Below are 16516 nucleotides of genomic sequence, written 5' to 3'. Positions count from 1 at the left end.
TTTATCACTATTTATTTTTATACTCTTTGAGCTCTTAACAAATTTATTAAGTTGTACTCATTTTCTCTTGCATGAACTCGCAATAGCAATTTTTCTAATTTATTACGATTAATTAATAAATCAAATAATTTGCATATGTTTTTTTTTCGTAGTCATTAGCAGTGCATTAAGCTGCGAATAAAATAATTAGCCTATTATCTTTCATAATCACAATTCTTCACCTATTAAACTCACCATAAATGTCGATTATCATTCATAATCAAAACGCTAAACCTATTAAACTCTCCATTAAAAGACTGGTAATGAATTTTTTGGATCAAGCTGTGCATAAGAAAATGATTTACTTGTTCATTTTGTGCAAATGTACATGTATCATCAGAATAGATAATTTCTAAGAAATTATTCGATATTATAATCTATTTTGTCAATATAAGTAAGAATAATATACTCTTGTTTATTGATTATACTCATTTATTAAATGTATATCATGCTCATCTAACTGAAATTAAAGGAATAAATTATTGTTGGGTGCGGAGAAATTCACTTTGATCGAGTATAGATGTTTATTGTCTTAACATTGCATGAATATTTCACACACATACATATGAAATAAACGTATAAGAGTCGAGCAAAGATTTTGGGGGAAAAATTAGTTGGGCTAGTCCAGTTGAAATAATTTTACACCCCTAATGAGTAAGAGAAGACAATATTACAATAATGAGGATTAGGCGTATAAGTGAGTTGAGTTGAGCTCGAGCTAACCTTAGCTTGAGCTTGATTAATTAATCAAGTTCGAGTTTAAATTTGAGTTCGAGCTGACTTGTTCACTATAAAACAAAGAAAATCTTATTAATTTAAACTATTGTTATAATAAAATGACAAATAGAATGAACAATTAAGAGATAAATCATAATAAGACACTTATTATAAAATATTAAATATCAAGTTTTTAAATATTTTCTAATAATTTAAAGTCAAAGTTTTAAAATTTAATATATTTTGAGTAAATTTTATATTAATTTATTTTTAAATGGATCGGCTCACGAACTACCATGTTGAGTCAGGCCTAGTTTGAGCTTGGATTGTTAGCTCGCCGTGCTCAATTCACGAGCCACTTAACAAATCGATCTCGAGGCAACTCATGAATCTACTTGGGTCATTTATACCCCTAATGGGGGTCTGATTGTAATTAGAGGAGAAATAAAAATAGAATATATTGGAGAAGTAGAAGCAAAGGATAGTGAAGGACCAATGTTGGGAGTCGAGTGATAGAGATCTCAGGGTAGTTGACGAGGATCCATCAACGATAGTTGCAATCTGCCAATGATTATGACGACTAAAAGATGGTGAAGGCAATCGTACAATGGTGATCTGGCACTGGTAGAGAATATGATGATGATCTAGCGGCGGTTGGGAGATGGTAGTTGAGCTAGGATAACAGCTAGGCGATCATGGCCGCCGGGTGGCAGCTATTCAATAATGATTGTGGTCCAATAATGGTGGCTATTGGGTAACAATAGTCCGAAAATTGTAGTGGTAGTTCAATAACGACTGTGGTCTAGCAATGGCAGTGACCAGGAGATGGTTGTTCGACAACGATGGCTACGACCGAGAAATGGTTGTTTGCTGATGACGACGATATGGTAGCATGGCGGTTTGATAGTGGCAATAATGAGAGGATGGGGGTTTAGTAGCAGCGAGCAAACAAATTTGGCAACTGAGCGGTGATAGTCCAACAATGGCAGCGACCTAAAAATGAGAATCTTATGCTTTAAATATATGATCTGAGCTCATGGTGTACTCGAGCCGATTTACTTTTCATATCATTTGGTTAGTCTCACCATCACATTCCACTAAATCATACATTTGTTAATGATTGAGTATAGATAAATCTTAATTATTTATTAAAGCATCTATTTCTAAAGTACATCGATGTTCATGCTTCATCAAAAAAAAAAAAAAAAAAAAGTTGAATCTTTTTATCAGTGACACTGCCCATTTTGTAAATATATATTTTTAATGATCCACATTATAAATTGTGCTTGAGAAATTTTTTTTGAAATGTTCTCTATAAAACATATTTGCATTATCTACCTACTGAATCACTTTACTACTTTAAAACATATTTGCATGTATGTTCTATGCTAAAATAACTCGGCATTTACATACGAACCAACCAATTCTTATGTATTTAAATATCTAACACCCAAACTTTACTTTCTACATTTATGACATCCGAATCCTTCATAGCACATAAAAAACACGACCATTTTAACTTTTAATAAGTGAAATACACATTTTCATGTATATGCAAGGTGATATGTATAAAAATTGAAGTTGAACTGTTAGATATGTAAATACATAAGAATTGATTGGTATGGTGTGAATTTTCCTAAAATAAATGAAAAAAAAATTATGTACAAATTATATTAGAATAGACATGAAAATCAATGGATTTGCTTTGAGATTAGTATTACATATGATTAATTGATAGCTGTATTAGACCTAGGTTTGAGCTAAAAATTGAGACATAAATCGGATCCAACCAATTCTCAATTTTTACTTCAAACCTTGATCTAAAACTGATCATCATTCTAAATGCCTAGGGTGACCGTGGTTATGTCATTTCAGCTTTGATACAACGCAGAAAGTTGGTTTGACTGTTACAAATTATGGGCATTTTGTGGTCAGTAATGTTATATTGGCCTAGAGGACATATGGGTGTCTTCAATGATTGATGCACCCCTCACTTAAGCAGCAAGATTAATTTAATTAGAAGATTGAATCACCATATTCCTAATATGATAATCAAAGTTGAATCTTGGTTACCTCTTTTCTAATCTTAGAATGAAGCCAAGTCATTGTGCAACTTGATGTTGTTATTCTTCTCAAAATGGAAAAGTTACTTTTTGACATTTACTTATCCTCATTGAGACATCATCATCAACAACAACAACAACAACAACAACAACACAAAGCCTTATCCCACTACGTGGGGTCGGCTACAAGAATCATTTTTCTCCATCGCGTCCTATTCAGTGTCATATTTTCATTTAGTTCTAATAAATTAAGATCAATTTTATATAATAAACCCAAGCCTTCTTAGGTTTGCTTCTGGATTTCTTAACATAAGTCGAATCTAAAACATTTACTCTCCTAATCGGATCATCAGATGTTCGACGCTTAATGTGACCAAACCATCTAAGACGACTCTCTCTAATTTTGCCCGCCATTAGAGCTACACCAACCCTATCACGGATATATTCATTTCTCATTTTGTCTCTAAGTGTAGAAACACTCATCCACCTAATCATTCTAATCGAGAGATCAATTAAACAAAATAAAACAATTATAATACTCTATGGTATTTCCAAAGCATGATGCTTCCGGGTGAAGGGAATAGAAGAGGAGAATAACAGAAAAAAAAGGTTTAAAAAGGATAAAAAATCAGCTCTCACAAAAAATAATTGGGTGGATAACATCACCAAGCCAATGTCAAGGTACAAGCCAACAGAATAAATTACAAAATAAAAAAAAAAATTAAGGTACAAGCCAACAGAATAAATTACAAAATAAAATAAACATTTTAAATTTTGGTTCAATATAGCCTTGATTTACAATATTCATTCCACAAGGAATACAAGGAGAGACAGCAAGGAGTGGCCAATAGCTTCATGAGTCCAAAGGGGGATGATCTTTGGCAAATTCATGCTCTAAGGCAAGAAACAATTGGAGTTGGAAACGCCACTTCTTATTTCACACGTGTACATTAATCAATTGCCTGAGATAAAAGCATCACTTCAATATTCTTCATACATGTTTAATAATTTTTCACGGTCCATACCTTTACATGAAAAGAAAATGACATCACCTGTGCTTAGCCCAATCGCATATGGCAATATTCTTGAAAATAAAAATGCAACCATGAAAATAGAACTACAATGGTTATATTAAAATTGAGCCCCGGCATGGCCTTAAAGAGGATGCCATCTATTCAAATTTAGAATTTCCTTTCAATATTAACTACCTTTCATAATTTTATATGTCAATGTTGCATCAATTTTCCACACTTAAAATAACACTTCTTTGAAGGATTGGATTGAAAGCTTTATAAATCGCATATGGCAATGTATTGCACTATCTTGATGGTATACTTAACTATTCCATGATCTTTAAAAAAACAGACTTAAAATTGGAGGATACATTGAATCAAATCTAAGCGGACTCTTTTATGATAACCAAAACACAAATCATTAAGAAAAAACATTTTAACAAAACACAAAAAACTCAAGTCCTACTACATAGACATTGGAAGATGATGCCCTGCAACTTGTAAAAATTATTGGAGAATTAACTACCTATGTTACAAAGATAGCACTTGTAGAAAAGATGAGGATTAACAAAGCCTTAGCTAACCTCCACAAATAAAAATATTGAAGGGTCATGCAGATAGAAGCACAAATATAGACCACTAAACATGTACATCCACAGATATATCTTGAAATGGGAGATTATTAAAATTATGGAGAATAATTTCCTTCTTATTTTGCTCTCCCACAATTAACTTAGGGCATATTGACTTATTGTAAATCTGTGATTGAAGTTTAGATTGATTCTAATTTGAAAGAAGATTATGGAAGTATATTGTATTAAAATGGGCATTCATCTCCAACTTATTCTGTATTGACTCTTTGAGTCCTCCAATACGGCGAGAGCTACGATCTGATGGTTCGATTCATTGAGATCATTATGAATGTTCAAGAGATAAAGCTCCTCAGTATATGCACTAAATATTCATGACCCTTATCTGCAATGCTAGTGCTGGACATATAATAAGTTCTCATCATCAGACGACAAAAAATGCCCGAACATAAGTTGCTTCATTTTAGCCCAGTTCCTGACAGGTTGCTGGCCTTCTCTCCTGATAGATTGGACTGGCTATTGCCAGCATGCCTTTGCGCAACCCTTCAATTTCCATGCACCATACCTAACTTTTTTATCCAATGGAACTCTACTAAATGTTCCCAATCAAGGTAGCCTTCGATCTGTGGGTGAACATTAAATTGCGGAATATCAATCTTCAAACTCAATTAACCATGCTGTTCTCATCCATCCCAAGAGTGTGTACCAGAGCAGCCGATGTAGTTGCTGGTTGAGTGGTCCAACCGCTCCCAATAGCATGAAGTTCACGCCAAATGAAGAGTTGAACTTCAGTTTTTAATCCACCCAATTTCAAAACTGAGACCCCATGAGATTCCCTCCATGTTTCCTAGCTGCGATCACTGTCACATGTTGGGCTGTTTCCGCTGTCCCCCATGGGATCTAATACGAGTTTGGCGAAAAAAGAAAATGGAGTATCAAAACTTCATTCACCAAATAAAGCTGTGAAGTGGAGCTATTTCCTCCCTGCACTAACAACATATAGGAACCTCAAATTCATATAAACTCTAAACTAAGTTAAGCTAAAGCATAATTAAAACATATATTAAAACAGATGGAGAAAGAAAATATGGCCCTTTAAGTTGAAAATAGATGCAGCACTTGTGCTTGAGAAAAAAATGAACTTCAACAAAACTGATAATTACTTGAGAAGGGACTGCAGCAGTAGGAAAAGCTGTCATTTCCATTCCAATTGGAAGAAAAATTTTCTAGTTTCTTCTCCACAATTGTCACAATTTGATCTTGAACACTTCTCATCATGAGGGAAAAGATGGATTGAACACAAATAGATGGATCTGGTTGATGATAAGATATTGACCTTTGGTAACCACACGTTTTGAATTATCTCAGTACCAAACAAGGGGATGTGCTATACTTGCTGAGTAGGCATTTTGCCAAATCCAGCTTTGCCCATCAACTGGATTTTCCATTTCACTGGCTAGAGCGGAAGCTATGCAAAACTTCTTCTGAGTCAACCCAACTATATCCGGCATTTTTAGAGACCATTCTCTCCTTCATCAGCTCCCTTACTCTACAAACGCCATCCCATCTCCCAGCTGCAGCAAACGTATTAGACAAAGCAATATAAGCCCCTGGCCTCTCGCTTCTGCATAACTTGAATAGCTCCACAGCAGCGATATCTGCCATGGCCACATGACCATGAACCCTGCTTGCCCCAAGCAAGGCACCCCAAACATCAGAATTTGGTTTCTCAGGAATTCTTTTGATGAAATCATGAGCTTCAAGAAGACGGTCAGCTCTCCCCAATAGATCTACCATGCAAGCATAATGCTCCATTCTGGGTTTCAAACCATGATCCTTCTCCATCCTCTCAAATATCTCCTTGCCATCTGACACCAACCCTGCATGCCCGCAAGCTGATAGAGCACTAAGAAAAGTAGCATGATTGGGCTTCACATATGAACAAGTCCTCATCTCGTTAAAAAGCTTAATAGCCTTATCTGATATTCCATTCTTTCCATAGCCATCAATCATCGAAGTCCAGGAGAAGACGTTCTTCTCCGACATGTTGTCAAAGATCTTCCTAGCATCCTCCACCGCTCCACACTTGCTATACATGTCTATGAGCGCACTCCCAGCTTTGACATGACAGTATATGCAGCTCTTGATGATTTGGCAATGTAACTGCTGCCCAACCTCAACCGCCGATAAGAGTGAGCAAGCTCCAATCACACTTACAAAAGTAGAAATCGTCAGCTTATAGTCTTCAAATCTCATTTCCTTATAAACTTCAAACGATTTCGAAGCTGTTTCCACGATTTTGCTGTAACCTTCAATCATAGCATTATAGACAACATCATCCTTATTGACTAGGCATCGAAACAACTCTTCAGCATCTCTGAAAGAATTCTGGCTCATGTAGCCTACGATCAATGCAGTGGAACAAACGAGACTCCTATTTGGCAATGCAAGAAAGGTGCTTCTAGCATACCTAATCATCCCGTTCTTCACATAGGAATCAATCAAAGCTGCAAAGAGGAAGTCATCGTACCCAAATTCAGATTTAATAATCTGGGCATGAGTCTGTTTTGCAAGATTAAATGAAACAATAGATGCGGACAGTCTCAGAACCATAGATAATGTGAAACCGTCAAGCTTCTCTCCGGAAAATGCCAGTTTTCTAGCAAGTTTCAGGCACTCCCCAGTAATTCCAGCTCTCAAATACCCAGAAATTAAGTAGTTGAAGGCCGAGAGCGTCGGCTTCGTCATATCATCGAACACTTTGCGAGCATTATTCAAGGAACCGCATCTCAAGTGAAGAATGAGAAGCTTGATGGAGACGCTAGTGTTGGGAGGGAGCCCGTATTTAATGATGTAGGCATGGATGGGTTGTCCTCGGGACGGAGAGCTGGAATCGATAATGCTCTGAAGAGCGGCGGCCATGTAGGCCGAGCTTTGTCGACGGACAAAGAAGAAACACGGCGTCAGCGACATGCTTGCATTGCGGTTCAGGTTTTGGACCCGAAAAGAGCAGCAAAACAGCGCTTCCGAAGAAACAATGGAGTTGCAGGTTTAGACGGCTTCCTGGCTAATTTGGATATGCTTGGTCTCGTAAGAAAGATGCCATTTAAGATAACAGGAATTACATTTCCTCGCTAATTTAACTTGACAATGTTGTTTGAAAGATAGAAGTCAAACTCCATTGAGCTTGTGGTAAAAAATGAAAATACTGCTGTTGATGAAGAGTTCATATCCGGCTCCTTAAGTAGTTTATATTTGATTCATTCTCTATACAAATAAGTCAAATACAAACAATTATTTTGCACTTGATATATAAAATAAGCAAGCCGAACACCAACAAAGATTTGTTCATTCGTGTTCGACTCTTTCTGGCTCGAAAAAATTATATATATATATATATAGTATATATATAATATTATCAATTAAAAAATAGGATGAAATATAATAAATTTTATGTAAATGAATAATTTAATATAAATAATAAGATTTAATTCTCGCATTTATCCTTAACATCCTACAAGTGCATGACTAGGACTGTCAAACCGGCTCATTATTCACAAACAGCCGAACGAGCAAAACATGAATAAATTTTTTGAGCTCGATATATAAACAAGCCGAACAAGAATAGTGATATTTTTTAATGAGCGAAATACGAGTCGAGCCTGGGTTCACTTAAGCTCGGCTTGTTTACACACATAGTAAAAATATTTTATTTATTATCATTTTGTTCTTCCTCTAAAATAAGCTATAGATTAAGGGTGTTATATATACCTTATTTAAGTTTAACCTCATAACATCTAGGATTTGATATCTTGGTTTTCACTTATAACTTTATTTATTTACATTTGTTTAGATGTATCAAACACACAAATGAATAATTTTATAACTCTTCTTGATCCACATAAAATACAATCATCCAATCACATGCACTTGTTTATTTTTCCTATTTTTTTTTATATGTACTTTTGATATATAAGCATGAAAATATCATTATTAATAACATATATGAATATCAACAAATATACTACAAATATCTATAAATAGGAGTTTACTTCACTAACTGTAAAATCTATGTGATAAATTAATATATACAAATCAACAATTATAGATTTTAAAGTATAGTTGTTTACATGCAACGTCCACATTAACATTTGGAAATGTTTCTTGTTATATAGCAAATTTTATCATGTTCAATGTACTTGCTAAAATACATCAAATAATATACATTATAACATACTCAATGAATGATTAACTTTTCTATATTATTATAACCACTGCAAAATATTATCTCACACATTTAAACTTTTGCAATGAGAAGTTTAGAATTCTTCCTAGATTTGAGTTTATTTGAAATTCAACTAAATAAAATGCTTGAACTTTGAAAATAATAAGATTAAAATTTGAAATAGAGTAATCATAGACCATCATGAGCCGGATAGTTTTTACAACTAGCCCGACTGATAAAATTAGCTCTATGACTTTCAAAATGAAATTTCTCACTAAGCTTCACTTTTTTTCTTACTTTCTCTCTACACTAAGGTTAATGGGTTAAAGAAATGAGGAAAAAAACAACATTCTAATTAATGTATTTTGGATACTCTAATATTACAAAAAAAAGTATAATAAAGGATATTTATGTAAATATATAAACTATTATTATTATTTAGTTATAAATTTTAAATCTAATAAAAATGGTTTGTAAAATCAACATTTGGATAATTAAAAAAATATATATTATTTGAAGACTGTATCAATTCCTTAAGGAAGAAATATATTATGTTTTAATATTCACAATAAGTCTAATATCTTAAGGAGTAGAAGATATTACATCCAGAATTATTACGTCTAGAGTTCAGATGTAGCCATCATGACTCCAATCTGAATTTGACATGTGGTTGTAATACATTTATTAATATGGCCCTATGGCCTTACAATTATTTTAAAATGTTCATTGCAAGTTTCAAATTCCATTTTTATAGTTTTGGCTTCTAGTGCTAGTATTTCTCACTGTCACTTGCATTCTATTTTTAAGGTTTGGATGTTCTGCTTGCTTTGGAATTGTCACAGACATTGTCTTCTACAAATCTCCAATAGAAACTCCATATTTATTCTGGACGTAATATTTTTACAAAAAATAACATTCACCTCTACAAATCTTCATTTGTAAGTCGACATTGATTCTTAAAGTAATATAATTTTCACGAAATGATATTCTTCTCTATAAATCGGCGTTACATATTTCTTATTTTTCTTGAGTACAATCATTTTATAGTCGACAATTTATCTTTGTTTTAAATTTCTCGTCATAACATGTTGCCCAAATTTTGAGTTAAAAATACATGTAGCTAATATTAATTGATTTTTGTGTAATTTGCAAGCCCTTTTCTTAGTGAAACCATTATTTCTTCCTTTTTTTTCTTGAATATAGCATTGTTCTGCTCATTGAACTCAGTCTATGAACATATAATTTAGCCCTGACATTTCAATTTTATATTTTAGAACTTATATAATCTCATTAAATGATGTTTAAGAATTTTACATATTATTTTCTTCACAATAACATGATTGTACATCTTATTTTTCTTGAATACAATTATGTTATAGTTTACAAATTATGTTTGGTATAAATTCCTGATCACAATGTGTTGCTCAAACTGATTATTTTGCGTTAAGAACATATGTATCTGATATTAATTGATTTTTATGTAATTTGGAAGTCTTTTTCTTTAGTATAGTCAATATTTCTTCATTTTTTATTGAACATATTGTTGTTTTGCTCACTGGACTCGGTTTATGATTATATAATTTAGAGCTAAAATTCTAATTTTTTGTTTTAGAACTTATTTAGTCTTCATTATATGCTATTTAGAAACTACATACTATTTCCTTCACTAAAACATGGTTTTGCTTCTTATTTTCCTTGAGAGCAACTATGTTGTTGTTCACAATTTATTTTTGGTTTAAATTTATGATCGTAATGTGTTGCCCAAACATAATGTTTCATATTAAAAATACATTTATGTGATATTAATCATTTTTTCTATAATTTGGAAGCCTTCTTCTCTTCAATTCAACCATTGTTTCTTCCTATTTTCTTAATAGAATATTGTTCTGCTCACTAAACTCAGTCTAAGAACATATAATCTAATACACATTTTAATTTTATATTTTAGAACCTAATTAGTCTTCATAATATGATATTGATCAATTTTACATACAATCTTCTTCACTACAACATGATTGTACTTCTTTTTTCCTTGAGTACACCATGCTGCAGTCCATAATTTATCTTGGATTTAATTGTTTTATCATAATTTGTTGCCTAAACTTATTGTTTTATATTAAAAAAATTGTATCTTATGTTAATTACTTTTTTACGAATTTTTGAAGTTTTTTCCTCCAATAAAACCATTGTTTCTTCATTTTTCTCTTGAATATAACACCAATGCAGTCTTTGTTATATGTTGTTTATGAATTTTACATACTATTTTCTTCACTACAATATGGTTGTATTTTTTATTTTCTTTGAGCGCAACACTGTTGTAGTCCACAATTTATCTTGGGTTTACATTATTTATCATTATTTGTTTCCCAAAATTACTATATATTGGTTTGAAAATTATTCATTTAACATTAATTGCATTTTTGAGTAATTTGGAAGCCATTTTACTTTCTTACAACCATTATTTCTCCATTAATTTCTTGAATACAACATTATTCTGGTAATTGGACATAGTTTATGACCACACAATTTTGCTTTGACATTCTAATTGTGTATTTTTGAACCTATTTAGTCTTCATTATATGCTGCTTAGGGATTTTAAATATTATCTCCTTCACTACAGCATGCTTGTAATTCATATTTTTCTTGAGTACAATCAAGTTGTAGGCTACATCTTATCTCGGCTTTAAATTTTTTATCATAATGTATTGCCCAAACATGTTATATTTTATTTAAATTTACACGTAGCTGATATAAATTACTTTTTTGAGTTATTCGAATTTTTTTTTATGTTTTTTCAGTGGAACCTCTATTTTTTTCATACTTTTTTAATGCAATATAATTCTACTCACTAGACTCCATCTATGAACATATAATTAGCTTTGGCATTTTAATTATATATTTTAAAACCATTTTAATTTTAATTATATGTTGTTTAATGATTTTATGTATTATTTTCTTCACTACAACATCATTGTACTGTTGACCTCAATTTTTTTTGAGGTCTAGTCTTTCTTCGAAAGAAGTCTAGGATCTAGCCATAAGACTTTTCTGTTAACTATTACTAAAGGACTAGTGATGACACCTTCACTAATAGAAATTCTAAACTCTTACTTGCTCATCTTGAAGTTCCACATGTTAATTATAATCTTTAGCACTTAGTAGGCAGGACCAATATGAGGGAGCTCAAGAGGAGTCCTCATAAGACTGTTTGGCCTTAGGGTTAGCCCTAGGTGGTGTAGTCTTGGTTAGCCTTGCACACACCCACTTGCACCTGCACTCACAACCTAAAACCTATCCCAAACATGTCTAGCTCGATCCCTTACTCTATCATAAAATCATGTGGATGGTCCCCTAAACCATTAGCCATAGGTTAGGGTTTAGCTAAGACCAGCACATGGAGGATCCATAATGGGAGTTCCCTTGGTCTCATGACTCAAATAGGGTGACCTCATGATTAAAACCCTCAATCAATCCCAATTTTACCAAATTCCCAATTTTGACCCTTCTTGGTCCCAAACTTCACCAAATTATCAAATTGTCCCTAAACCCTAGATTTTCCAAAAATTCACAAAATTAGCCAAATTCTCAAAATCTCTTCAAAAATCATTTCAACCCATTCCAAATCACTCAAATTGACCAAAATACCTCAAATTTTTTAAAAATCCCAAAATACCCTCAAAATCTCCCAAATTACCAAAATATCCTTCATACCCCAAAATTTTTAAAAATTCATAAAATCTCCAAAATCACTCCAAATGTCCGTAAAATCAAATTGAACCACTAAATTGAGCCCAATTTGACCAAATTGACCCCTTTTGTCCAAAATCCCCAAATTGCTACGAAATTAAATCAAACTCTTGCAAAGGTAACCATAAATCCTTTGAAATACAACTTTATAATATGTCCTTTTGAATTTACGGGAGTCACTAGGATGAGGTAACCCACAATTACTAATGAGATCTTCTCGGTTTAAATGAGTTTAACAACTTATTTAAGCTAAGTAAATTCAAAAGAAAATAATAATACCAAAATGAGGGAACCGTGAGATCCTAACTGGTGTTGCTTTAATTAACTTTAACCCCCCCCCTATTTTGAATTGAACTTGTCATTTAAACTTTTGAACCCTTAGACTTTAAAACTGCTACTTTGCCGAAGAGCTTGGAGCTTACTCTGTGGGCAGCCTTCTATAACAGCAATCTGCAACAACATGACGATCTACAACAACAAATTCTCTTAGAACTAAACAATAAGCCATAGGGCTTTGAGGTTGTCCATTTAGTGCGACATAAATCCTTAGGCCTTTGCATGATCATGTCGTGCAGTCTAAGCCCTAACTTGTTTTAGGATTCTGAGGTTGTCGTTCGATACAACATAAATCCTCCTACTTCCAAGCTATTTGTGTTTGTGTGATCGTCTCGTCTCACACGAACGTAAGCCCTAACTAATAAAATTGGCAGGATGAATCATTCAATAATTTTCTCTTTTAATTGAAGCCAAATTATAGGATAGCTTGGGAAGTCATTAAGGTTCTCCTTAGGATCTATGATAACCATTAGTTTTTCTTCCTTTGGATTCCATAATAAATGTTCCAAATTTGAGTCTCTCCCATTTGACACTTCCTGGTCCGATTTTTGAAAAGTCCTATCCTTTGAAATTTTGAACAATATTTCTGATCTAAATCGAATTTCTGATCTAAATTGAGAGTTTTCTTAAGTGACATCGGTCATTTGAGATGTAATTGACTATAGGGGCTTGCCTCTATAGAGAGCTTAAAGAACCCAAGTAATATAAATCCTATATAATTCTTCATATTAGATTTTGTATTAGATAAGGAGAATTTGTTGGTTAACATAAAAATGATTTTTTGCAGACTAAAACGGTTGTCATAAATTCTTTTGTTTACTTAATCGAGCATCACCAGCAAGTAATATATCTATCATTCGAGGTAGATATACTGCTTAAGGTTCTGTGCTCAATCATTTAAACTATTGCAGATATCAGATTGTTCGGTCTTATATTTTCAAAAATTGAAATATTACTTTTTCTAATATATATATATATATATATTAAATTAAACAAACTTTTAAAACCGGACATCGGAATATCCATTCCGGCAGCCGACAATTTCTAAAACTCTTAACGACCGACATGTACTTTATATTTTTCTTGTGTATAACCATGTTGTAGTTCATAGTTTATCATGAGATTAAATTTTTTATCATAATGTGTTGTCGAAATTTGTTATAGTTTATTTAAAAACACGTGTACCTGTTATTAATAATTCTTTTGGAGAAATTTAGAAGTCTTTTTTCTTCAGCACAAAAAATATTTCTCCATTTTTTTCTTGAATATGACTTTAATATGCTTTACATTTTGGCACTAGAATGACTATATGATAATATCATGTAGCCCTGACAACTTGATAAGAGAATGGCCAAAAAAGAGAATTGTGCAAATGAGCAAAAGGGGACCTACTTTTAGGTGCAGGACTTCTATATTTAGAGTTGTATGTGATGAATTCAACCAACACATTACAACGGAGGTTACATAAATTTTAAAGAATTTCCATATTGATTGCTTACTAAGGGTGTCACCACTTCATTAAGACGTACATCTTAAAAGTCATCTTCTAGAATGTTAGGACGTTGAGAATCATGCTTTCTATTTAGGTGGACATAAGCCAAGGTTCACCGCAAATGAAGTCACTCTAACGATTAATGGTCTGTTTGGGGCAGCTTGTGCGTTTCAGAATAAGCTGCTTATCCTGAAACGCGACCAGCGGGCCAATCGCGGGGGATCGACCCGCGGCCTGCGTTTAGTGTAAAAACCCAAATGCAGTTTCGGGCAAGCTGGCGAAACGTGCGAACCAAACGGTACGACGGAATTTTGAAAACGCCCCCCGCACTTATAAGCTACCCCAAACGGACCCTAAGTTGCCTAGCAAACGAGAAGAAGTTGATTACAATAAGGAACCTTTGGCTAAATTTAGTTATGTACAATTGCAAGAAAAAATGAAAAATATAAAAGGAATGTAGAATCTCATTAATTTTAAGTAAATTTATAAAATTTCTTCGTTCAAACATTTTTTTCTCCCACAATTATTATAAAATATCCAATAATCATCTATTTCTTTTCTAAAGATGTACATGAATTTATTAGTTGTGAATTGATAGAGGCTATAGAGAGGTTTTCAAAAACCACACCATAGTGGGGAAATCAAAACTACATGACTCTTTTAGCTACATGAGTGGATTTGTCGCATTATTTATTGTGAGAATTTTAAGAATATTATTTCGATCAAAACTAAATATAATAATAATAATAATAATAATAATAATAATCCTTATTTCTCTAAACTACAACTTTGCGTATCACACAATGCAACAATAAAGACATCATATCATGTGGTGGTCGAAGTCATTGACATATGGAAAGAAAACATGTAGCCTCGCTTTTTCAGAGTTGCACCATGATCAATTATAAACTTTCTATTTCATTATTTTGCCTTAAGATAATTATATATTTGGTATCAATATTAAGATGTACTGTTTTATTCATGTTTTTTTATGCTTTAAGGGAAATAACTATAGAAGAATTAGTTTTAGAATCTGATGTTTCTTATATTCTTTATCATCTAAGCATGACCTCTTTTCCATCCTCTATTTATAGGCTTATCCTCCAATCAATTTATTTGACATATGTTAATATCTTTTTATTGGTTCTGGTGTGGAGCCCGATTCTGTCCCGCCTCCCGATCCCGCACACGACTCCTGCCAAAGGTTGCGACCTCGCTCTTCTTTCGTGAAAAGTCGCGCCAACCGCTCCCGCCTCCGATGTTCCTATTTTCGCGGAGCGAAGCGAACCCCGCTCAACCGCTCACGCGCATGGTTTCACGTTAAAAAGGAGCGGTTCTCCTTCAGATTAAGTTACGACACAACCTTTTGTGTTCTTCTTCGGTTTCCTCGGGATAGAGGACGGTTTCTTCGGGATAAAGGAAGAGAAGTGCAAACAGTGTGTGTGTGCTTGGTATAAGGAAGAAGGAAGAAGAAAGAAGAAAGAAGAAGAAGATTGTTCTCTCTTAGCTTTTTCTTGATGGCTTGTGTCAGAAGAGAAATTGAGTTTATTTCTCTTGTAAGTTTATCTTCTTCAGTGTATCTCAATGAAAATTTTCTTCAGTGTTTCTCAGTGTAGAGAGAGAAGAACGAAGAGAGAAGAAGAGTGAGCAACGAAGTGAGAAATTTCTCTTGTAAGTCGAGAAGATCGAGTGATGTAAATTCCTCAAGTAGTAAAATCCTCTGCAACTCCGTGGACGTAGGTAATTTACGGAAAAGTAGTAAAATCCTCTGCAACTCCGTGGACGAAGGTAATTTACGGAGCCACATAAATTTGTGTATTCTGTTGTGGTACTGTTTTCTGGTGTGAATTTTCTCGTTCTATTTTTTGCTTTTATAAAGATTGCTCTCCTATTTTATTTCTATATATACCACGACAATTAGTATATAACTCACAACAACTGTTGCTCTTAAGTTTGGGAGATTTTGACCAAAGAAAAATAGGTTGAGATTTTCATACCTTTTTTATGCTGTTTTTAATAATATTGCACTTTAAAGAAAGATATTTCTGTTGTTTTGTTACAGGAGTGATGAATTAGGGTCAATAGAGCAAAAAGATGCAAAAAATGAGCGAATTTGGAGCAAAAAAGACCAAAATGTGGTGAATTACACTAGGGCGCCGACGGCGCCACCACGGGGGCCGCCGACGACGAGATTTTCCCGAGGCTACAGGACAAATTCTTCAGAAGGGCGTCGATGGCGTCATCGAGGCCGCCGACAGCGGGATCGACGATTATGTGACATGTACACTGGATAA

General features: G+C 33.4%; 1 protein-coding gene across 2 annotated transcripts; it reads right to left on the bottom strand.

Annotated features, from left to right (window-relative positions):
• Positions 1-4327: 4327 nt before the first annotated feature.
• Positions 4328-7565, bottom strand: LOC110032267 (pentatricopeptide repeat-containing protein At1g28690, mitochondrial). 2 transcript variants are annotated; one of them, XM_020735840.1, is made up of 2 exons: positions 5586-7565; positions 4328-5411 (listed from the first exon to the last, which is right to left on the bottom strand). In XM_020735840.1, the coding sequence occupies exon 1, from the start codon at positions 7393-7395 to the stop codon at positions 5872-5874; it is 1524 nt and encodes a 507-aa protein (XP_020591499.1). In that variant the 5' UTR covers positions 7396-7565; the 3' UTR covers positions 4328-5411; positions 5586-5871. The 2 variants fall into 2 exon arrangements, with proteins under 2 accessions (XP_020591499.1, XP_020591498.1); XM_020735839.1 differs by having other exon boundaries at positions 4328-5406.
• Positions 7566-16516: the final 8951 nt, after the last annotated feature.

This window comes from Phalaenopsis equestris, unplaced genomic scaffold (genome assembly GCF_001263595.1).
Source record: "Phalaenopsis equestris unplaced genomic scaffold, ASM126359v1 Scaffold000902, whole genome shotgun sequence".
Classification (NCBI taxonomy): domain Eukaryota; kingdom Viridiplantae; phylum Streptophyta; class Magnoliopsida; order Asparagales; family Orchidaceae; genus Phalaenopsis; species Phalaenopsis equestris.
The sequence above is the reverse complement of the archived record's forward strand: the minus strand, read 5'-3'. Positions and strand labels throughout refer to the sequence as shown.